Source organism: Coenobita brevimanus, chromosome 25, assembly GCF_032717465.1.
Source record: "Coenobita brevimanus isolate Jiangsu-jjx chromosome 25, ASM3271746v2, whole genome shotgun sequence".
In the NCBI taxonomy this organism is placed as follows: domain Eukaryota; kingdom Metazoa; phylum Arthropoda; class Malacostraca; order Decapoda; family Coenobitidae; genus Coenobita; species Coenobita brevimanus.
The window spans coordinates 43,055,158-43,080,599 of record NC_136978.1 but is presented as its reverse complement, the minus strand read 5'-3'; the positions used below and the strand labels follow the sequence as shown (position 1 = coordinate 43,080,599).

The window sequence follows — 25,442 nt, the reverse complement described above, 5'->3', positions numbered from 1 at the left end:
TCATTGAATTGACTTGATATTCGGAAATAAAGTTAAAAATGACTCTGCAGGCAAAACAAACAAACAAACAAACAAACCATCTGTCTCTCCTCATCGCCGCTAGACCAATAATAACAGCATATTCACACACACACACACACACACACACACACACACACACACACACACACTTCTGAAAACATTTCCTAACTTGTATATTTTTTGCCATAGGAGCCAATGTTACCAATATTTCTCGTGTTCTTCATATTATTATTATTATTATTATTATTATTATTATTATTATCGGTATCAATATTACTATTATTATCATCATCACAATTGTTGTTGTTAATATTACACACACACACACACAAATACAAACCCAAACAGAGCCAGAAGAAGGATAATGACGGTAATAATTCAAGTCAGTCATTATTTACACTGAGGGTAATTACGAGCCAGTAGGAACCTAATTAAGAGGTACTTCTCGTGTGAGTCATTAGCAGAATCCTCATTAGTCTTATGCACGTAATTAGCCACATCTTCCATCTGTTTATATCACCTCAACACCTGCCAGCGTCTGTGTGTGTGTGTGTGTGTGTGTGTGTGTGTGGGAGAGAGAGAGAGAGAGAGATAAAGAACACAAATTAGCATATATATCTTTTCCATATAAAGTAGATGCTAATTCAGATATTCCTACAGGCACCCTCCTCTCTCTCTCTCTCTCCATCTATCTATCTATCTATCTACAGGTGAAGGCGAGGGACCCTGATGAGGTGGACAGGAATGGCTTGGTGTACAGTATAGGTGGGAATGGTGCGGACGACTAGCCCTCTGATCACGCCTTCTATCTATCTGTCTATCTATCTATACCTATCTATCTATCTACAGGTGAGGGCGAGGGACCCTGATGAGGTGGACAGGAATGGCTTGGTGTACAGTATAGGTGGGAATGGTGCGGACGACTAGCCCTCTGATCACGCCTTCTATCTATCTGTCTATCTATCTATCTATCTATACCTATCTATCTATCTACAGGTGAGGGCGAGGGACCCTGATGAGGTGGACAGGAATGGCTTGGTGTACAGTATAGGTGGGAATGGTGCGGACGACTAGCCCTCTGATCACGCCTTCTATCTATCTGTCTATCTATCTATCTATCTATATCTATCTGTCTATCTACAGGTGAGGGCGAGGGACCCTGATGAGGTGGACAGGAATGGCTTGGTGTACAGTATAGGTGGGAATGGTGTGGACGGCCTGCCCTCTGATCACGCCTTCTTCACCATCAACCCACACACGGGCGACCTGATGCAGCTGAGGGTAAGCCACACACATACACATACACATACACACACAGATAGATAGATTGATAGATTGATAGATATATAAATAGATAGATGGATAGATAGTTTTTTGGTCATAAATTTACACAAAAAAGTAAATACAGAAGATAGAATTTACACACACACACACACACACACACACACACACACACACACACACACACACCTTCACTCATGCACACACACAAGCACATACATACGTTCATACGCTACATACATGCATACTCTCTCTCTCTCTCTCTCTCTCTCTCTCTCTCTCTCTCTCTCTCTCTCTCGTCATACACTATTCCCAGTTCACTGATATTCACAACTAAGTCCATCAAGCTATGTGTAAAATTAGACATTTATTATATACGTATTTCCAGGGGGACATGGCGACATGGAGGCGATTTGTTTGTGGCAACCTTTCGGGATCAAGGCGTCTGGCAATAGATATATAGATAGATAGATAGATAGATATTTCCAGTCAGCATAATTTCAAATTTACACAAAAAAGTAAATACAGAGGATAGAATTTACACACACACACACACACACACACACACACACACAAGCTGCGAGGCTTGATGGATGAGTTCGGGAGAGTGTGTAAGAAACGGAATCTAAAGGTGAATGTAGGGAGGAGTAAAGTGATGGTCTTTGAGAGAGGTGAAGTCAGTGAATGTGCAGCGAGGTTGGATGGTGAGGAATTGGAAAATGTGAGTGCGTTTAAGTACTTGGGTAGTGTGATGAGTAAGGATGGAGGTTTGGAGGGTGAAGTGCTTGAAAGGGTACAGCAGGGAAGAAAGGTTGCTGGTTCTTTGAAAGCAGTGATAAGAAACAGGGAAGTGAGCATGGAAGTGAAAAAGTTACTACATGACAGTATTGTGATACCAACTCTAACGTATGGAAGTGAAGCTTGGACGTTGTTGGAAGGACACAAGTCAAGAGTGAGAGCAGTGGAAATGAATTATTTAAGAGGAGCCTGTGGAGTCACATGGAGAGACAGGCTGACGAATGAGGATATAAAGGAGCGTTGTGGTGTGGATGTGGATGTGATAGGAAGTGTTATGAGGAACACACTGAGGTGGTTTGGCCATGTGGAGAGGATGGAGGGTGAAAGACTGACGAAGAGAGTGTATGTGAGTGAGGTGGAGCGGGGAAGAGGGAGGGGGAGGCCGATGATGAGATGGAGGGATGGGGTGGAGAGGTATATGAGAGAGGGGGGTGTGAGTTGGGAGCAGGGCAGTGAAATGGTGGGGGACAGGACGACGTGGAGGCGATTTGTTTGTGGCCACCCCAAACGGGATTGAGGCGTCTGGCAATAGATAGATAGATAATTTCGAATCTCTTACATTCCCAATCATTTATATGGCCAATCACTGAGATTCACAGTTATTTATATTTTCTATCTATCTATGTATTGCCAGACGCCTTAATCCTGTAAGGGGTGGCCACAAACAAATCGCCTCCATGTCGACCTGTCCCCTGCTATTTCACTGCCCTGCTCCCAGCCCACACCCCCCTCCTTCATATACCTCTCCACTCCATCCCTCCATCTCATCATTAACAATTCTTATTATTTATATTTCCAATCAGTCACCTTCACGATCAGATGCATTTACAATCAGATTTATTCCCAGATCAGTCACATTACGATTAATAACGTCGGTCTATCTGTCTATCTATAGCCTGACGCCCTAATCCCACAAAGGGTGGCCGCTGACAAAACGCCTCCAAGTCGCTCTGTCACCCACCATTTGACTGCCCTCCCCCCAACTCACTCCCCCCTCCTTCATATACCTCTCAACTCCATCCCTTCACCTCATCCTCGGTCTTCCCCTCCCTCTCCCTCCCTCCACTTCACCTACATACACCCTGTTAGTCAGTCTTTCATTCTGCATTTTACGTTCACTTAAACAAAAAAATGAATGACGTTAATTGCCATATATATTTACAAGGAAGGTCAAAGCAATTCTCTTATGCCTCAGTTGTTTACAATGTACAGTCAAGAAGCATCTGGATTTACATGGAGAAACAGACAGACAAATGGGGACGTAAAGGAGCGTTGTGTGAGTGGTGTGCGTGTGAGTGAGAGCTTTGAGTGAAGAATTTTGAGATGGTTTGGTCATGTAGAGAGGTTGGAGAATGAGAGACTGACTAGGAGTGTGAGTGAGGTGAAGGGGAAGGAGGGGAGGGGGAGAGGAAGATTGAGATGAAGGGATAGGGTGGAGAGAGAGAGAGAGAGAGAGAGAGAGAGAGAGAGAGAGAGAGAGAGAGAGAGGAGAAAAGAAAAACGAAAGTGAAGAAGGAAGAGAAGGAACAGGTAGTAAGAGAGAGAGAGAGAGAGAGAGAGAGAGAGAAATGAAAGTGAAGAAGGAAGAGGAGAAACAGGTGGTAAAAAGGAGAGGAGGAGGAAGAACAGAGGAGGAGATGACGTAAAAAGGAAGGAACGAAAAACATTAGCGAACAGAGGAGTGACGTTAAAACAAAGCCGATAATGACTAGTAAAAGAGAGAGGAGAGACAGGGAGAGGAGTAAAGAGGAAACAGCAGTAAAGGACGGGAGGAAAAGTGCGAGAGAACAAAGTAACAGACGCAGAGAACAGTCAGAGCAGAGACACAGCAGGCCATAGGAAGAAAAATGAGTGAAGTTAAAGGGAAAGACGTGGGGGAAGGATAATAGTCAAGCAAATCTCATCCGACTTGCCTAGCCCCGGGTTCCTACGTTCCTCATGGGGCAGCGTAGGATTGGATGATAGATGGATGGATGGAAATCATAAACAGGGCAAATTTTGATGGGGGGGGAGTTATCGAAAAAAAAAAAGACAAAAAAAAAAAGACAAAATCATGGGCTGAAGGACAGAATAAAACTGTGGAAATTTTTGATACAGGAGAGAAAACTGGAAAATTTTGGAGGAAAAGGATGGAGAAAAATGGTGAAAATAATGGGAAGGAAAGGATAGGAACTGAGGACCAAGGGATGAGGGCGTGGGTGGACTAGCCAATACTAAGCCCGTCCACCACCATGAATACACAATTAGCTCAATTTGTGGATGGAGGGAGGGTAGGAGGGAGGAGGAGGAGGGCGAGAGGAAGAAGGAAGGGAGACAGGTGGAGAGAGGGAGAGGAAGAAGGAAGGGAGATGGGGAAAAGAGGGGGAGAGGAAGAAGGAAGGGAGAGAGAGAGAAAAGAGGGGGAGTGGAAGAAGGAAGGAAGACAGGGAAAAGAGAGGGAGAGGAAGAAAGAAGGGAGACAGGGAAAAGAGGGGGAGTGGAAGAAAGAAGTGAGAGAGAGAGAAAAGAGGGGGAGAGGAAGAAGGAAGGGAGACAGAGAAATGAGGGGGAGAGGAAGAAGGAAGGGAGACAGAGAAATGAGGGGGAGAGGAAGAAGGAAGGGAGACAGAGAAATGAGGGGGAGAGGAAGAAGGAAGGGAGACAGAGAAATGAGGGGGAGAGGAAGAAGGAAGGGAGACAGAGAAATGAGGGGAGAGGAAGAAGGAAGGGAGACAGAGAAATGAGGGGGAGAGGAAGAAGGAAGGGAGACAGAGAAATGAGGGGGAGAGGAAGAAGGAAGGGAGACAGAGAAATGAGGGGGAGAGGAAGAAGGAAGGGAGACAGAGAAATGAGGGGGAGAGGAAGAAGGAAGGGAGACAGAGAAATGAGGGGGAGAGGAAGAAGGAAGGGAGACAGAGAAATGAGGGGGAGAGGAAGAAGGAAGGGAGACAGAGAAATGAGGGGGAGAGGAAGAAGGAAGGGAGACGGGGAAAAGAGGGGGAGAGGAAGAAGGAAGTCTGAGGAGGAGGAGGGGAGGGAAATGAGAGGGAAAGAAGTAGAAGGGAGGGGGAGGAACAGGAGGAGGAAAGATGAGAGGAAGTGGAATGGCGGGGAAGAGGGAGAAGGAGGAGGAAGAGGAGAGGGAAATGAGAGGGAGAAAAGTAGAAAGGAGGAGTGAGGATAAGATGAGGAATGAAAGAAGCACGGAAGAGAGGGGAAGAGAGAGATTAGGGAATGAATACAAAGGAGTACAAAGGAAAGCAAAGAGCAACAGGCGGCTTGGTTCTTTCGTGGCTGTATGGTATAGGAAAGGGTATAACTGATTAAATTCTTCTATCAGCTAAAGACGACAGAGAAGCAGGAAGGCTCCCCCCCACCCACCAAAGTCGGCAGGAAATAGTGAGAAGAACCACGATGCAGCATTGAAAAGCTGAGTGAGGGGAACGAAGAGACAGTGGTGAATGGCGGGGAGAGGAAGAAAGGGAGTGGGGAGTGAAGGGAAGAGGAGGAGGAAACGGAAGATGGAATTGAGAGGAGGGAAGAAAGGTATTATGGAGGAAAGACGAATGAAGGAAGAGAGAGGAGGAATCGAGGGAGAAAGGGAGAGGCTGAGAAAAGGGAGATGAGGGGGAAGAGGGGGACATGAGAAAGGAGAGAGGAAATATTGAAGGAAGAAGAGGAAGGGAAGTAGGGGGAAGAAAGAAGTGAAAAAGAAGAGGAGGGAAGAGGAGTGATGTTAAGCCTCTCCTCTCCATCTTATTCTTCACATCTATCCACATCACCTCCCAAACATCACATTTCTTCTCAGTACGAATTCCCTTGGCCAAACTCGGGTTACCATCTCATTCTATCCATTTTTTCTGGCACCTTGAACTCCACCTCACTCCAGTTTGGTATGGGAAAGCTCTACAGTAGATGATGATGATGATGATGATGATGATGATGATGATGATGATGATGATGGTGGTGGTGGTGGTGGTGATGATGATGATGATGAGGAGGAGGAGGAGGAGGATGGTGGTGGTGGTGATGGTAGTGGTGATGATGATGATGGTGATGATGGTGGTGGTGGTGATGGTAGTGATGATGATGATGATGATGATGATAGTGATGCACCACTCAATCCAGTCACTCTGATCAATGCTTTACTCTCTCTATTCATCCGTTTTTTACAACACTTTCTATTTGCTCCTTATTTCCTATGATAGTACAGTCTCTCTCTCTCTCTCTCTCTCTCTCTCTCTCTCTCTCTCTCTCTCTCTCTCACACACACACACACACACACACACACACACACACACACACACACACACACACACACATTACTACACTTTATCCCACTCTCATTCCTAAGATTTATTACCTCTTTCCAAAGTAGTTTCATAGTTTTAGACAATATAATTCGTCTCTCCTTTTTTTTTTCTCTCTCGTTTTTATTTCTGCACACATTTCCTACGGTCAGTACATTCTTGCCTCCTTTCATCATCTCTTTCTTGCATCAACTCTATTCACTTCCTTCTTTCTTCGTCTCCTCTTTCAATCTTCACATTCAACCGAACCCTAACTTCATCAAAGGGCCGTTTTTACTCTAACTTCGCCCAGGTTTTCGTCCTTAGCAGCTTCTTCCCCCTTTCTTAGTGACAAAGATAATGCTACGGCTCTACATTCATAGCACTTCATCGTGACAAGCATCATACTCTAGCATTAATCTGCATTCAAGATGGAGAGGTTTCAATTTTAGGCCAAGTTAAGAGCAAAAGGAGTATAGCAGATTCCTTTGCAACTTCATATACAGCTGTAGCAATCCTACCCAAACACTACATGCAGTTTTTTTAATGCAAGAAAGAAGGAACCAAAGGCCAGGAGCCCGCCAAATTGTTCCCTCCAAGAAAAAACAAAAACAAGATAACAGAGAGCCAAATTCAAATATCGTAAAACCTCAGTAAAACAGACTTTGATGGATACCTTTTTATGTTTAGAAGTGTGTGTGTGTGTGTGTGTGTGTGTGTGTGTGTGTGTGTGTGTGTGTGTGTGTAAAATGGGTGAGGTGGTAGTGGTGTCAGCATAGTCACTTACACCCCATCCTTCCCTCTTCGCTACACCTCTGCATTTGTTACAGTTGTTATGTTTGTTGTGTTTTCAGGCAGTGGACCGTGACCCCCCCTCTGGCCGCAGTGTGTGGAAGGTGAAGGTGCAGGTGAGGGACGGCCAGCGAGTGTCCCCCTCCCTTGCCGCAGCCGCAACCAGGGCCAACCGCCGCCCACGCGTACCCCAAACACGCCCAACCCACACCCAAACACGCCCAAACCCCGCCACAGCACGCTCAAGCCACGCCCACGGCCCTCCATACACCTTCGATGATTCAGAGTCTGGAGTGAATCATGGATGGGCTAGTGATGAATCTGATGTGGAGTACGTGGATGATTCTGGCTTCTCTCTTCCACCACGTCTGAATCACGCCCAAGATTCCTATTCTGATACCAAACCTTCCTTAGCCAGTCTTCTCCAGGCGCAGGACCCTCCTAACATCGCCTACGTCCAAGTGTCTAATGCCCCGTATTCTCAAGATTCAGGCAAATCCCCACCCGAAATCTCTTACACCCAATTTCCCATCTCCACCCCACTTCAACCCTCCCACTCTCATAATTCCAACCCACCCCGACCCATCACCACCCCGCCCAAACACAGGCACGCCCAACAAACCAAGTCACCCATGTCCCTGCCGTGTCGAACTGCCAGTCACCCCGGGCCCCTTACCACCAATCACACACACAATCAGAGCCAATCATGCCCCGGGAATGGCACTCCCAGGCGAGCCAGTCCTCAGAGCTCCAATCAGACTGTGAATCCAGGAGGGTCTGAACACCCAGCCCCCTGTCAGAGTAGGAAGGTGATAAAATGCCAGAGTGTCAGTGAGAGTAAACCCAGCGAGGTGGCTGATCAGAATTCTCAATCGCTTAATCCGTCTCCCAAATCGTCCATTCCTGTTCATAGCCACATGCATATTTCTGACCCCGAAACGACTGCTGATGGAGAACTTGCAAATTCTGAAGCGCCTGTGATGGGCTGGTACTTCCGGCCCGATAATCCCAATCAACATGCAGAAGATCTCGACCAAACGATCAAGGCTTTAGAGACGGGCTCAGGGGGGTTCAAACGCCTCCCCCAGAACCCCGGAGATCGTTTGACTTTATCCGTGAAACTCCAGAGGGTAGAGGAAGGCAACACTGTAGCGGGGGAAGACCACAAACAGAAAGACCAATATCCATCCCAGACGTTTGATCAGAGCACAGTAAAAAGGCGGAACTTTCTTGATCCAATCTCTACCTCTTCTTTTTCCTCCTCCTCCTCCGCATTGATAAGGAACGCAGGGAAGGGAGGAGGGAAGGAGGGGAGATCGACTGCAGAGAGAGCTCAAGGAATCTCAAAAATTAAAACCGGAGGAGAAGCACAAGAAGAGAGGGTGATTCATGTGGAAGTAGGAATGAGAGAGGGAGGCATCAACCGCAGAAAATATACCCGGCACGATAAAAGTGAAGGCAAGAGTTTAAGCCAATGGCGAATGCTAAGAACGAGGGGAGAATTTTCGGCGAAAAACAGAAAAGCGTCCGAGAGGAAGAAGTTACAAGACAAGAATCAACGTCTTAAAGGGGAGGCTGCCTTAGAGAGAAGACGTGGGGCTCCCAGTGGTAGGTCGGTGGAAGGGAGGCAGAGAGATGTGGTCATGCAGCCTTTCACAGATGGACACTTGAAACCCAAAATTTATAGAAGCCGGAGTTGGTTTGGGGAAGAGGAGAGAAGGAACCATGAAACTGCCCGCGCCAGCCCTGATCCACACCCACTGCATCCACCCAGACACTCAGACAGCCACCCACACACCCTGCACATAGAAAACCACTCAAATCCTCCTCAAACAGATTCATATTCAAACCAAGGTCACCCAAAAAATCCTCCACATCTGCCCCATCCAAATCCCCACACCCGTCCATCGCACCCATCCCACCCACACTCACCTCGCCAGCACGTCAGCCTGGGTAAAGCAAGGACTAAAACCAGGCCACACTTACCGACTCGCAAGGCCCGTCAGTCAGGCTTCAAACGCAAACTTTTGTCCGTTGGCAAGAAAATGAGACTGAGCCAATCCAAACTTAGACAACTGAATTTAGGGATCAAAACAAGCGAGCAGGGTTATGCCTCACCAAGGCCAGTGGATTTAGAAGTCAAAACAAGCGAAAGATTGAGTTCGGGTTGGCGTTCCCAGACAGTGAACGAAGGTAAACAAACAAGAGGGATATTAGACGTGAAGCCGACGTTTGGGGGAGAGTATTTTGAGAGAGGAGGAAGTGGAGGAGGGAAATTGAAAGAGGGTGGAAGAGGAAGAGCACAGGGAGGAGAAAAAGAAGAAGAAGTGCAAGACATTAGATCAGAAGAGGAGAAAGTTAAACCGAGAATAAAGAAAAGGGGCAGGAAAAGAGAAGCTGTAATAGAAGGAAGACTAAACGAGGCAGAAAGATCAGAGAGAGAAGGAAAGACGCAAGGAAGAAAATTTGATAAAACAGCTGGCGAAGAGAAATTGGTGAAGCTGAAAGACAAGGAAGGAAGTAAACCAAAAGGGAAAGTAAAAGAAGAATCAAGTGAAACGACAGATAGAGCTGAAAAAACCGTGACAGGTAACACCATAGCGAAACGTGACGTACACCAGCCAGCACGTGACCAACAAAATATAAACAAGAGACCACGTGACAGCCAAAATATAAACAACAGACCACGTGGCAGCCAAAATATAAACAGCAGACCACGTGGCAGCCAAAAAGTAAACAACATGCCACGTAACGACCCCTACGTGAACCGTCTATCACGTGGCCAGTCGTACGTGAATTTGCTTGAAGAAGAACGCGTCTATGTCCGAAGATTCTCAGTGGAAGGAGGCGGGTGTCCAGCCCTAACCACTTTTCCCCTAAACGCAAAAGAGGACAGGAACGAGGACGCTAAGAACAGACAGGATGGTAAGCGCACGGAGGAGGAGGCCAGGAAGAGGAAAGAGGAGGCCAAGAGGAGGGAAGAGGAGATCAAGGGGAGGCAGGAGGCGCTGGAGAGAATGTTGGAGGAGATGAGGAGGGGGCAGGTGCATGTGGCGGAGATGGTGGTGACTGTGGTGGTGAAGGATGTCAACGATAATACCCCTGTCTTCCCCAACACCACCATCTATGGCGAGGTGCAGGAGAATGGGCCCATAGGTGAGGTCTCTCTCTCTCTCTCTCTCTCTCTCTCTCTCTCTCTCTCTCTCTCGTTATTGTTTTATAGTTTTATTAGGATTTATCTCCAGTGTGTGGTTTTCCTTTTCAACACACACACACACACACACACACACACACACACACACACACACACACACACACACACAATTAATTTACATAAATTAATCCCCCTGTCATAATTACCTCTTATAAATATTGCGTGTCTCGCTAATGACCACTAACAACTCATTATATTTCAAGCCAACTCTGACCACTTCATTGACCTGAACTAATTAACCTGGCGTTGATTAGGCTTTATTCTTAATACTTCCTGCCGGCTTTATTGCAATTTCGAATGGAGAAAATTAGGAGAAAATACATTGAGGTGGTTTGGACATGTGGAGAGAATGGAGAATGAAAGACTGACTAAGAGGGTGTATGTGGGTGGAGGGGGGGGGAGAGGGAGGGGAAGACCGAGGATGAGGTGGAGGGATGGAGTTGAGAGGTATGTGAGGGAGGGGGGAGTGAGCTGGGGGGAGGGCAGGCAAATGGTGGGTGACAGAGCGACTTGGAGGCGTTTTGTCTTTGGCCACCCTTTACGGGATTAGGGCGTCGGGCTATAGATAGACAGATAGATAGATAGATAGATACGAGTCGCTCAGACAGAAAAAAAAAATAAGCAATAAGAAAATAAAGAAGACATTTTTACCTGAAGGGATAGCCAGCTGGTGATTACTAGGGCCCCTCTGGTCGGGTAAGGTAGCTCCCTAACACCTCCTCCTTAGCGATTTGTTTTTGGATATGGTTGGTTAGTATCCTTTTGCACGCTACCTATGCAGAGTATGAAGATATTAAAATGAATTAAGTCACCAGAGAACGACAGTAAGGTATAATAAGCAAAATAAGTCGCTTGGGAAGAGGTGTTAGGGAGCTTCCTTTACAGGCGAAAATATAGGGAAACGGGCCATTCTCTTAATATTAATACTAAGTCAAGGTTACATGAAATTCGGTGAGTTTTAGTTACAAGGTAGGAATGAGTCTCCATGGTTACTAGTCAAAATTTTCTCTGACTATACTTGGCCATCAGCTGAGCAGGAAGGAGTTAGTGATCATTTATCAGGGAACGTAAACGTGACATGGAGGGACAGGTTGACGAATGAAGAAGTGAAGGAACGTTGTGGGGTGGATGTGGATGTGGTTGAGAAGATTAGGAGAAATACACTGAGGTGGTTTGGACATGTGGAGAGAATGGAGAATGAAAGACTGACTAAGAGGGTGTATGTAGGTGACGTGGAGGGAGGGAGAGGGAGGGGTTGACCGAGGATGAGGTGAAGGGATGGAGCTGAGAGATATATGAGGGAAGGGGAGTGAGCTGGGGGGAGGGCAGTCAAATGGTGGTGACAGAGCGACTTGGAGGCGTTTTGTCTGCGGCCACCCTTAGCGGGATTAGGGCGTCGGGCTATAGATAGATAGAAACGTGATACACTCGTTTTACTCTAACTTGGCCAAAAATTTCCATCTATCTGTCTTGAATGCTGAGTTGTGAGAGGAGATTAACACTAGTATATGATGCTAGTCACGAAGAACTGCTGTGGAAAGGATGTAGAGCAGTAACATTGTCTCTCTCTCTCTCTCTCTCTCTCTCTCTCTCTCTCTCTCCTCTCTCTCTCTCTCTCTCTCTCTCTCTCTCTCTCCTCTCTCTCTCTCTCTCTCTCTCTCTTGTCACTGAAATAAGCTGGAAAAGGAAGAAAATCTAGACCAAGTCAGAGAAAAGTACTATAGAATTAACTGCCACGGGAAGGCTAGTCTTCTTTTTACTCTAACTTGGCCCAGATTTTCGTCCTTTTGCAGCTTATTTCACGTAGCTCAGTGGCAGCAAAGGGCAATACTACAGATCTACGTCTCTCCGTAGCACTTCTTCGTGATTAGCAGCGAATTCTAGTGTTTATTGTTACAGCTCAGCGCTCAAGATGGATAGATGGCGATTTTAGGCCAGGTTTTGTGTAAATGAAAGAAATTAAAGAGAGAGAGAGAGAGAAAAAAAAAATTGTTGTTCTTTCGATACGGTTTGCTTTAAATGCATCCAGTAAAAAAAAATAGGTGGATGATATATAAGTAAATAATTATGCGATTCTTTTTCCCATAAATGCATTAACATCCATCCATCCAATCACTGTTATCCACACATCCATCCAGCTGGCCATTCCATCCATCCACCCATCCATCCATCCACCCATCCATCCATCCACCCATCCATCCATCCACCCATCTATCCATCCATCCATCCATCCATCCACCCACCCGTCCATCCATTCATTCTTCTATCCATCCAACCATCCATCCATCCATCCATCCAACTGATCAATTTTCGGTCTATCCATCCATCCATCCATCTCCACCCGTCCCTCCATCTATTCCACTCTCTTTCTCAGTCATTAGACAGAGTGCCTGAGAATTAATTAAGGAGTGCCTTTTGCGAGACGAGAGAGAGAGAGAGAGAGAGAGAGAGAGAGAGAGAAAGAAAGGGAGGGAGAGAGAACTGTGTGTGTGTGTGTGTGTGTGTGTGTGTGTGTGTGTGTGTGTGTTCTACATACGCTTGAGCCTTCTTGATTCCCTGCTTGTCTGTCTGTCTGTCTGTCTGTCTCTGTCTGTCTGTCTGTCTCTCTCTCTCTCTCTCTCTCTCTCTCTCTCTCTCTCTCTCATATCATAATATTCTTCTCTCTCCTAATCTGTTTCCCTTCCCCTTGTCTCATTTCACTCCCTTCACCTCCTTTCCCAAAATTAGGTCGGAATGGAAGCTGACACACACACACACACACACACACACACACACACACACACACACACACACACACACACACACACACACACACACACACACACACACACACACACACACACACACACACACACACACACACACACACACACACAGCACTGAGTATTTCTGCCTCACTCTTCTCTCTCTTGTACCACTAATACTCCCTCGAATATCGTCTCCATACTTACTATTTTCTGTTGACCTCATAGTTACGTTATTATTATTATTATTGTTAATATTATTGTTGTTGTTATTATTATTATTATCTTCATTATATTATCATTATTATTATTATTATTATTATTATTGCAGTTATTATTATTTTTATTATTATTTTATTATTATTATTATTATCGGTTTTGTTATTTTTATTATATTTGTTATTGTTTTTCTTTTACTCTTATTTTTATTATGATTATTATTTTTATTATATTATTGTTATTATTATTATTATTATTATTATTAGTATTAGTATTGTTATTATTATTATTATTATTATTATTATTATTATTAGTATTAGTATTGTTATTATTATTATTATTAGTAGTAGTAGTAGTAGTATTGTTATTATTATTATTATTGTTGTTGTTGTTATTATTATTATTATTATTATTATTATTATTATTATTAATATTATTACTACTGTCACCATCTCACATGACATACTCTCTCAGTTCTCCCACAGGCAAACATATAATAACACACATGCCTATATATTAACTCCAAAGCCGGACCTTCATCACCTTCACGACCTTTACAGCACGTCTTACAAGCGATTTATTGTATTGTTCTATAAATATTCCATACTTCCTAAACGCTACTTGTGTCATTCATTTCAGCGGTTCATTAATTAGACCCCCCATGATAGACGCACCGCTAATTAACCTGAGATATTTTGAGTTTGACAAGGATTTACCTGTCACTCACCTCAACGAAGCGATAATCACGGTATATACCAGTCTGTACACTGATGCTGGACTGCTCAGTGCTGTTCACCGTTTGTACCATTTTCTGTACAGCAGTAAAATTCTATCTGTCTGTCTATTGCCAGACGCCTTAATCCCATACGGGGTGGCCACAAACAAAACGCCTCCACGTCGCCCTGTCCCCCGCCATTTCACTGCCCTGCTCCCAGCTCACACCCCCCTCTCTCATATACCTCTCCACTCCATCCCTCCATCTCATCCTTGGCCTTCCCCTCCCTCTCATCCCCTCCACCTCACTCACATACACTCTCTTTGTCAAAAGAAAATTGATTTACGTAATTTATGCAACAGTTAATAAAAAAATTTCTGCATTGATGTACATTAGGCAAAACTCATGTCTGTAGACTCTTGGTACGGAAGCTACAAGTGACGGTGACGGGGCTTCAGAGACGTCACATCTTGCAGTTAACCCTCTCAGTTCCGACGTCACCTTAAACTACCTTACACTAGCTAATTCAAGACGACTGGGGTTAGTATAGGAGGAAGCTTGCACTCTGAAGGGGTTTTAGTAATCTTCATTAATCTGGACTAATTCTAAAGCTTTACATAGGCAGCGTTCTTACGTTCCTGATATGTCATTGAAGAAAATACAGTCCCTGACATAATTTTTGTAGGCCAGTCACTTTAGGTATACTCTGTTCTGTTTATGTACATAGACGTGCATTGGAAGTACAGTCGGGCTTTGACGAGGTTATCTTCTGGAAAAAATGGCTAAATCTACTAAAATCTAACCAGTGTTTAAGAGAAGAGGATAGAAAAGAGGAAGGCTCTCCCCAACCCATCACACCATCCAGTTAAAAAAAAAAAAAAAGACACCATGTTAGCTGGAAAGAACAAGCATGGAAATACTACAGGAAAGGCAGAAGAGGGACGGCTGTGCACTATGTAATATCTAAAGATCTGGAAAGGAAAATCAGACGCAGTCACCGAATGTTTTCGTTATTAATCAATGGTCTGCCAGTCGTCAGCACCACTTCAGCCTAGCAGTAAAGAACACTATATTATTTATAGCCTGTAGACTCAAAATATTTGTCTAGCGGAAGTATAAACGTATCAATAGTTTTTACACCAACTGCTGTTGCTGGTGTCTATTCCATTGTTCCACTACGACAATATTAAAGTAGTTTTTCCTTCTCTTAGTGTTCCATCTCTTGTTTTTGAGTTTCATTACATTATTTCTGGTCACAGTATCACTCAGTATTTCAAGCACATTGTCAAGCCTAGCTTCGTCAGAGTTGTTAAGAATCATAAATACTTGTATTAGATCTCCACTGAGCCGTTGCTTTTGGGGATAAAAAAAATATCTAGTTTCCTTAGTCGCTCTCCGTAGGGTAAAATTTGCAGCGATGGGATCATTTTTGTGGCTCTGCGTTGCACTCTTTCGAGCCTGTCTTTGTCCACAGTAAGATTCGGGGGCCTCTGCTGTACACCGTATTCTAGGTGTGGTCTAACTATTGACGTATAACGCTTAGAAATTACATCAGGCATTTCATGATCAAAGTTCCTTGCAATGAAGCCGAGCATTTTGTTTGCCTTGTTACTGGCTTCTGTACACTTGTGAGTTTCTGAGGTTGTTACTCCTAAATCCTTATCGTCCATTACTTCCGTTAGTCGGGTATTGAACATGAGGTATTCATATTTATTTTATATATTTATTTATTTTTTGCCAAAGTGCATTACCTTACACTTATCTGTGTTAAATTTCATCTGCCATTTTCTTTGCAGTTTATTAACCTATCCAGTTTGTTTTGTACAGATTCACTGTCTGCTTTCGTAGCTACAGTACTTTGCCTCCAGTTTTCGCTTTATCTGCAAATTTCGCTATCATAGTAATGAGTCCATGTTCTAGATCATTGATATCAATAGTGAATAAGAACTGGTCCTAGAACTGACCCTTGAGGAACCCTGCTTGTTGCTTCTAGCCAGTCTGATTATTCTCCCTTTACCACTACACGCTGCGTACGATTCGTTAACCAGTCACCAGTCCATGAACATAAGTTGCTAGAGAGGTCGAGGGCTTTTAGTTTTTCTTGTAGTCTTACATGGCGACCTTATCAGACGCTTTATGGAAATGTAGGTAGACGACATCCGACGGTATTTTTGCGTCCCAGTTATCAAATATGTTTGTAAAAAGATCAAGCAAATTTGAGGCGTGATCTGGTGTTACGAAACCCGCGCTGATTATCTGTTATACGATTTTGATTAATAAGAAATACCATAATTTTATCTTTAATAATTTTTTCCAATATTATGCGTAGTTCTCACGTTTGGCTTATTGAAGGGTATTTTGTGACGCGTTTTTTATTTCCCTTTTTAATGATGGGTGATTTATTAGTGGCTCCCATTGATTAGCTACTCTACATTCAGTTAATGATTTATTGAATGTTTTAATTACAGGAAAGGCTGTCTGTAAAAATTCACGCGGTGTGCGAGGAGACATCTGATCTAGGCCAGTTGATTTATTTGGGTCGATTTTCAGATAATAATTTAACACTTCACGTCCTGTCATCTCGTTGATTGATAACTTAACATCTTGTGGTCCTGAGAAAACAGTTGAGGGATGGGAATGTTTACACGATTTTCTTCTGTTAAAACCCTGTGAAATAAGTAGTTCAGTAATGCTGTTATTGCTTGGTTATCATGGACGAGATTACTTTCCGAACTTATTAGAGGTCCTAGCGTATCCTTTACGTTTTTGCTACTCATCACAGTGAAAATGAACATAATGTAGGGTTTGGTGTTGCTTCAGGAGAAATTTTAGCCTCGTAGTCTCGTTTAGTTTCCCGAATAATTTGCGAACATTGCCGCTGTAGTGTAAAATATTGGGCACCGTCATCGTGATTTCCTCTAAGTTTATATTTTTTGTATGCCCTTCTCTTGCCACCAGTGATTTCTTCAGTAATCTTCGACATCCAGGCTGGTTTAGTAACGTGATTATTTCTTCAGGTAATTGTAGGTTTATATTCTTCGTTCGATAGACATTAATCGATTAGTGAATATTATCTACATTTATTCATCCTATAGTAACTTAATCCGGTTAGTATTAGAAATTTCCTTTCTCATAATACTGCAGTTAGTTTTTTAAAGTTAGGAATTAAAAAGCTATTTATACAGGTCTTATAGTTGATGTTTACTTCTATCTATTGATATAATGGTCGCTGTTGCTTAATTTTTCACCAACATCACATAAATGTATTAGATCACTGTCCCTTACTAGGTCAAGGTCGAGAATATTATCATCGCGTGTTGGTGTATTCACTGCCTCACTTAGAAATGCATCATCTGTGACTACTAACCACCTGTTCCATTCTTCAGCTGGACGCGAATTTTTCCAGTCAACTCTCGGATTATTAAAGCCTCCCAGAATACCGAAATCTTTGTCTTTTATTACTGATTTGTTTCGTCATACAGAATTATACCATTTTCATCATTTAACTTGGGTGGTCTGTATATTACACCGCAAAGAATAGCTATACTACTCTGTGCAACTTTCGATATACTATACAGAGAATAGTTTGTTTCAACATCCATTTTTTTTATTTGTACTGCATTTACATGATTTTAACTGTACATTAGTGCTCTCCCGCCGGTTTTGTGCAGTCTTGATCTTTCATATATTTTGTAGTGACGCTTCAACAGCGTGCTTGTCACGAGGGTTTAACTGTGATTCTGTTATCAACATTATGTCAAGATGTTCGGTACTTGCATAACTGATTGTTGTGCTTCACTTTGAAATAATACTTGCCGCATATATATATATATATATATATATATATATATATATATATATATATATATATATATATATATATATATATATATATATATATATATATATATTTCATGGTATGGCTGGATCAAGTAGGGCTGTGAGACACTAAACTTCACCTGTTTAATTGTTTTAAAGCCTCTTTAAGCCACTGATGGCTGGCAGTCCCCCTCTTCCCACTAATCTCCTGATTTTCTACCTGCACCCAAGGTGAGCTCAGGTGCACCTGAATATCCTGGTTATCTGGTCTCACCTCACGCAACCCCCATTGGCTTCAGGATTGGATTGTTAACAGCTGTGCCATTAACTCCCTCTTTCCACCTCACTCTCACTACCTATAGCATGCCTGACACTGTCATCCAGCACCCCACCTAACCTAGCCTCTCTTACCCTGTTGAGGTGAAAGTCGCCTCTACCATAAAAACTCCTGTCATGACTAAAATTATCCCAAACATCAACGAACATCAAATCCTCCTTTCTACACAGTCCTTCTGGCCTGCTGCTGACTCCTATCATGCTACTCAGGATCACAGAACCAACGTCAAATCTTGGTAGCAAACCAGAGACAACTAACTTCCTCTGACATTCCTTGAACTTCCTAATAAGGTCCTTATACTTCCCAAGAACCTCCTCTGACCTGCCTGAAGCTACATTAATAATCCCTGCACAGTAACAGACCAAATTCCCTGCGGTGTTACTAAGTCATCAACTCTGTCACGACCTGTATCCTACACCCAGGAAAGCAAAACTGTTTCCTCCAAGAACCCTTAGCACAAAACTACTACTCGTGGTGCCTAATCAATGAATCCCCAACAAGGATGAGGTGAGGCTCATCCTGCACTTCATCCTCCAGCACCTGAAACCTGTTCCTAAAGCCACAGTCCTGTCACTGCTACTTACCTTGGCCTTGCACCCTCCCTTGACTTGCTGGAAGCCATCACTATCATCTAGCATGGTCTCATCTGTAACAATCTAGTTTCCAAGTTATCTACCTTCGCTAACACATCTGCCTCCACTTCCCGTACATTCACTGCCTTAGCACTCACCATTCCAGCCTAATTCTCCCGATTTTTCAGTTTGTCACTTGACGCTTCAATTGCCTCACTATTTTTCCTAATTTCTAAGCTAAACCTACCTGCTAAATCACAGAAAAGACAACACGCGCACTCAACTTCCTCTTTCGCCATGACGTCCCTTATAAACTCCATGGTACACACACAGCAGGCGAATCGTTGGGCAGGCGCCATTTTAACGGGCTTAGGAGAGCTCCGACCACATCTTTATCTGAGCAGGTCAGAGGTCAGGCTGAGGAAACAGGTCAGAGGTCAGACTGAGGAGCAGGTCAGTCACTCCCACAGACCTCTCTGCGGGCGTGGTGTGGGCGTGGGATGCAGACGACCAGGAAAGCAGCACCAACGGCCGCCTCACCTACTCCATCGAGAAGAACATCATCGAAGAACGCTCGGGCCAGGCCATGTTCGCCATCGACCCAGACACCGGCCTCGTGACCACCGCCATCTGTTGCCTGGATCGGGAAACAACGCCGGAATATCACATACAAGTGGTTGCCGTGGATGGAGGTGGACTAAAGGGTAAGTGGATGGTTGTGGATGGATGTGTGGATGAATGTGTATGTGTGTAGGTATGGAAATGGTGGCCAGCTTAGGAACAGAAGCAATGGAATGAGCATTACTACCGCCACCTCTTGTTTGGATCGGGAAACAACGCAAGAATTTCAAATGAAAATGGTTCCCGTGGATGAAAGCTAACTAAAAGGTAAGTAGATGGATGGGTTGAAAGATGTGTATATGTGTAGGCACAATAATCGAAGTTAGTGTAAGAATGGAAGCAAAGAAATGAGCCTCATCCACACCGCCACCTCTCGTCTGGATCAGGAAACAGCGCCGTGGATGGAGACAGACTGAGAGGTAAATGAATTGTTGGTTGGGTGAGTGTGTTTGGGTTAAGACTTCAAGGGCAGTGGTAAGTCGTCATGAAGAGTGATCTACTTGCCCCGATGGTAGGCTACACCCATTTACTGATTTATATATTAGTTCTGATTTGAGTAAGAGAAACATTGGCATATTTTTTGCATCGAAAGTTCTGATACTCTGTGTTTAATCCCTCCACAGTTTTGTTTATTTATCAATGGGCCATCACTCAGTCCTTCACCATCTTGCAGCATCAGTGGCGTTTTTATCGAGATCTGTCACTGAAGGGTCACATTCCTTTTCTTTTAAAACCCACTTCCCAGATATAGGGTGTGCTGAACTGATTCTGTACTTAAACCCAGCATAGTTGTTGGCTTTTTTCAGGGGTCTTTTTTGCCTCTGTGGAGTGCAGCTCTTTTGTCAGTGAACTGGATTGGGGACTCACCATATATAACTTTTCTGAAGAGGGTAGAGTCAAATGCTTTTCAACTCCCCTTCTTTCGCTGCCTTTCTGCATCCTTTCTCCTCATCGCAGTGTTATTATATCATTTTGCACTGACGCTAATTCAGTGGGCCAGTACTGCCTTTCTGAACCGTCTGCTTGTATCTTTCACCGTTTCAGTCGGCACCCAAAATCCGTCAAGCAATTCTCTCTCATCTCTTTTCTGTCAAACTCTGTAATACCAGAATAAAGATCGTGTATACAGCTGGCCAACTCTTGATCTGATTTCTTCATTATGTATTTCTCTGTGCCTGTAACATCCAGTCTTTTAAATACGGTTGTATCTACATCTCAGAATAAACAGATCATTATTGTAGCCTTCCTTTTTATAATTTTCTCTCTAAGTGACAATTTTGCAGACTTCCAGCCTTTAGTTTCTCTTCTAACAACACATATTTGTCGTGGATGTTGAAGTGGAGGCATTTTTCTGCGCTCCACCGTGCAAGTGGTAAATTTTTTAGTGTGGATCAACGCACATTCCCACCCCACCTCAGTAATGCAACACGGGGGACACCGCATGGAAAGGATGGAAGGATGTTAGATATATAGATGAATAGATAGGTGGATAGATAGTTATATAGATTGGTAGGTAGGTGGGTAGGTGGATAGATAGATATAGATAGGTGGATAGATGAATAGACAGATAGATGGGTAGGTAGATAGATAGACAGATAGATAGATAGATAGGTGGATGGATGGATAGATATTATAGATAGACAGATAGATGGAAGGGTGTTAGATAGATAGATAAATAGATGCATGGAAATAAAAAGAAAACTCACCCATTTTAGAAAACAGCAAAGACAGGATGAAAATGTCAGAAAAAGTGAAACGCTAGGAAATAAAGAAGGCCCATTGCCCTCAGGTGTGCAGTGACCACAAATAAATATACGAGGAGGGAAAACACGTATTGCCAATTGGAACCACGTCAACCCCGTATCTCTTCAAGTCTGGCTGTCTCAAAATGTTTTTAAAAATTCTGAGAGACGTTCAGACTGGAGGAGTGAGCTAAATAAGTAGATAGTTAGATAGATAGATGAGTGGAAGGAAGTTAAACAGATAGATGGATAGAAGGATGGATGTTAGATAGATAGATAGATAGGTGGGAGGATGTTAGACATAGATAGGTGGATGGAAGGATGTTAGACAGATAGATAGGTGGATGGAAGGATGTTAGACAGATAGATAGATAGATGGAAGGATGTTAGACAGATAGATAGATAGACAGATGGCTGGCTGGAAGGATGTTAGATAGATACATAGATAGATGGGAGGATGTTAGGTAGATAGATAGATAAATGGGTTGATATAGATGGATAGATAGGTATATAGATGGATAGATATATATAGATAGGTAGGTAGATGGATAGATAGATAGATAGGTAGGAACTGTAGGTAGAGAAGTACATAGATAGGTGGATGGATGGATGAAAGGATGTTACAGATAGATAGATAGATGGATGGATAGATAGATAGGTAGGTAGATAGACAGATCCAGCTAATACATCACCTTGGACAAGAGTTTTACATGTGTGACTGCAAACATATTATCAGTAGGTAGAGCAATAAATTATTCCACTCAAAATAATTATTGTTTATGGCTGGCAGATTATCAAATATATTGTACTTTTTTTGCATTTGGTCCGACGGTGAGAATATTAATTGTAGTATGGCTGACACTTATTCCCAATCACAGCTGCTGAGAGAGAGAGAGAGGGAGGGAGAGAGGATGTGTGTGTGTGTGTGTGTGTGTGTGTGTGTGTGTGTGTGTGTGAGAGAGAGAGAGAGAGAGAGAGAGAGAGAGAGAGAGAGAAATGTAGATATGTATGTGAAAGTGTGTGTGTGTGTGTGTGTGTGAGAGAGAGAGAGAGAGAGAGAGGCTAAATATCAAGTTCACAAGGTTAGGCCAGTTCAGTCAAACGTTCATCCGATTTATACGAAATTTTTTGGAAGGGTTAAGGGTCAGGAGAGAAAAGAATAAGTTGCTTTCGATAACAGGTGGAAGGTCAGGGTCACAGGACAAGGTCAGGTGCGCGCCTCTTAGATCAAACTTGCGGGCTCCTGGCCTTTGGTTCCTTCTTCCTTGCGTTAAAAACAAAAAACAAGAAAACTGGTGGACGGGGGCACTGTACTCCCTGAATGCCCCTTCTTGTTTATTTGTAGCTCAGAGGACTTTAGATTATGTTATTCAGCTCATGAAATAGAGGCTGGATTTTTTCTTATTGGAAGAAAGAAGGAACCAAAGGCCAGCAACCCGCAAGATTGTTCCCTCCAAGAAAAAAATATGAACAAGATAACAGAGAGCCAATTCAAGATCCGTTCATTTCGAGATGCCTGGATACACTGCGTTTAAAGGACTGAGGTCATAGGCAGTAGGAAATAAGACAGAAGACAGTTCCAGATCTGAGCTGTTCCATACATGAAGAACTAGGAGTAACGGTATACCTACCTGCTTACCTACTTACACTTGAGGTCACAGGCAGTAGGAATTACAGACAGAAGTAGACAGTTCCAGAGTTGATCTGTTGCATACATGAAGGACTGGGAGTAACGGTTAACTTACCTTCCTACCTACCTACCTACACTGGAGGTCACAGGCAGTAGGAAAAACAGACAGATGAAGACAGTTCCAGAGTTGACCTGTTGCATACATGAAGGACTAGGAGGAAAAGTTAATTCTTGCATTAGAGAGCTGGACAGAAATTGCCCTCCTCCTCCAGTCCACCATCGTCCTTTCTGGGGATAGGGAGAAGGATGAGGGTCGTGTGTAGAGCCAGGCAGTAAAGTGTTGAGGAAGCTCCCTAACACCTCTCCCTAAGCGATTTGTTTTTCTCATTACACCTTGCCGTCCTCATCTGTGTTACTTAAATCACTCTGATATCACCATACTCTGCATAAATGACGTACAAAGCGATAATGGCCAGCCGTATCCAAAAATAAATCGCTTAGGAAGGTATGTTAGGGAGCGTCCTTAACCGCAGGGAATACAAGGCTTAGTTATATCCGTTCCCCCACGTGAAGGCTTCTCTCTCTCTCTCTCTCTCTCTCTCTCTCTCTCTCTCTCTCTCTCTCTCTCTCTCCAGCATCATGAGAAAAATATAAACAGTTTTGAATTTTTTTATATACGTGTTAAATGAAGACTGCGGCTCCCTAACACCTTTTCCTTAGCGATTTATTTTGCTTACTACACCTGGCTACTCTTTTGTGTGCTGTTTACGTCTTTTGATTTCCGAGTTAGATAACAGAAAATTGATTATTAACGAGCCATATGCAGAAATAAATCGCTAAGGGAGAGGTGTTAGGGAACTTCCTTTACCGACGAGATTTTGGGCCGGGGTGTAAGGAGTGAAGTTCGTAAGGAAGCTCCCTAACACCTATTCCTTAGCGATTTATTCTTGGATATGGTTGGTTAATATCCTTTTATACGTTATACACGCAGAGTATGGCGGTATTAAAAGAATTTGTATATATGGCAAAATTGGACAGTAAGGTGTAAGAAAGAATATAAATCGCTTAGGAAAAGGTGTTAAGAGGCTGCTTTTGTACGTTATATATGTAGGGTATGGCCATGTCAGAAGGATTTATATAAACGAATTGGAAAGTAAGGTGTAGTAAGCAAAATAAATCGCTTATAAAACGGTGTTAGGGATCTCCTTTTGTACAGTTTATATGCAGGGTATGGCGGCGTTAGGATTTACATCAAAGAATGGGCCAGTAAGGTGTCATAAGCAACATAAATCGCATAGGAAAAGGTGTCAGGGAGCTTCCTTAACCGAGGAGAATAGGCCTCATAAAATCAATATGTGAATGGCAATATCTTGGGGGCTGTCAGGAAAGTCGGCATTTTTTCCTCATATGGAATTCCCAAGCTTATATATTCCCTGGGGAGAGAGGCAACGAGGTAATATGATCAGGAAGATAGAGTGGAGGGTGAGGGAGGAGGAGGAGGGGAGAGAAGGGAAGTGGGAAGGAGAGGGGAAGAGGAATACGAAAGGAGAGAACACGGTAGGTCGCAGAAGACAGATACACAGATAGGTAGCTCGGTAGGTCGGTAGATAGAGAGGAGGAGGAGGAGGAGTACAAAGGAAAGCAAACAGCAACAAACCTTATGGTTCTTTCGAGGCTGCTTTTTACAGAGTAGACTATGACTGTGAGATCTAACTCTACATGCTAAAGGATAAGGATAGTAAAGCAAGAAGGCTTCCCCCGCCTCCAAACCCTCCAGTTAAAAGTGACAGGAAAAAAATGAGAAGGACCACCATACAGCATAGAATAACTGACACGGAAGTTTCATGGGAAAGGCTGAAAAGGAAAAGTTACATTCTATAATACCTTATCTGTAAGCTACCAGGCTGAATAACCTGAAAGAGAAAACAGTAAAGTAAAATGAATAATCAAATAAAAATAACTAAGGCAATGACATAATGTGCGGGTACGTTGACTTAACGGGGCGGCTGTAGGCACAGCGTGGAAATTGCACATTGTGCATGTTTAGGCGTGGGGCGGCAGCCTTGCTTGGCGCTTTTAAGGTAGGCAGCAGTCAATCAGGTCCCAGCTCCGTTCACTTCACTGAGACAAGGAGGAGAGGAGAAGGAGGAGAATAAGCAGGAGCAGCAGAACGAGTAGATGGAGTTGGAGAAAGGGGAGGTGAACGAGGAGGAAGAGGAAAGGGAGAAAGAAATGGAAAAACAGGAGAGGGAAAGGGAGAGGAAGAAGGAAAATGAAAAGGAAGGGAATGGGAGAAGGAGAGAGGTGGAGAAGGAGAGAGAGGGAAAAAAATAGAAAAGGAGAGGGAGAGAGTGAGAGAGAGAAGGAAGGAAGGAAGGCAGCAGTAAGGGAAAGATGAAGAGCAGCTTAGGGAGTCTCGGGGCCTTGCCAGTGAATGGAAAATGACAGAAAATATTCCCTTTGAAACTCAATTTTTTGGGCGAGGGAAAAATGCGAGAAATTTAAGGCTTTTTTAGGGAAGCAGCGACCCATGGGAGTTAATGTAAGAGGGGCGGAGGGAGGGGGGATTGAGGGATGGAGGGAAGGGGAGCGGGATGGAGGAGGGTGAGTTGTAGGACGAGGAATGGAGGGAGGGGGGGATGGATGGAGGTATAGAGGGAGAGATGGAG

General features: G+C 43.6%; 1 protein-coding gene across 1 annotated transcript in view; it reads left to right on the top strand.

The window, feature by feature from the left end:
* Window positions 1-25,442, top strand: part of LOC145393828 (putative neural-cadherin 2) — a 330,222-nt gene that overhangs the window by 262,062 nt on the left and 42,718 nt on the right. Inside the window, exons 6-11 of the mRNA XM_080267873.1 lie at window positions 1,165-1,302; window positions 7,223-8,371; window positions 8,935-9,113; window positions 9,844-10,066; window positions 10,175-10,316; window positions 19,251-19,484. Coding sequence (XP_080123999.1) covers window positions 1,165-1,302; window positions 7,223-8,371; window positions 8,935-9,113; window positions 9,844-10,066; window positions 10,175-10,316; window positions 19,251-19,484 — 2,065 coding nt within the window. The remainder of the gene's footprint in view (window positions 1-1,164; window positions 1,303-7,222; window positions 8,372-8,934; window positions 9,114-9,843; window positions 10,067-10,174; window positions 10,317-19,250; window positions 19,485-25,442) is intronic.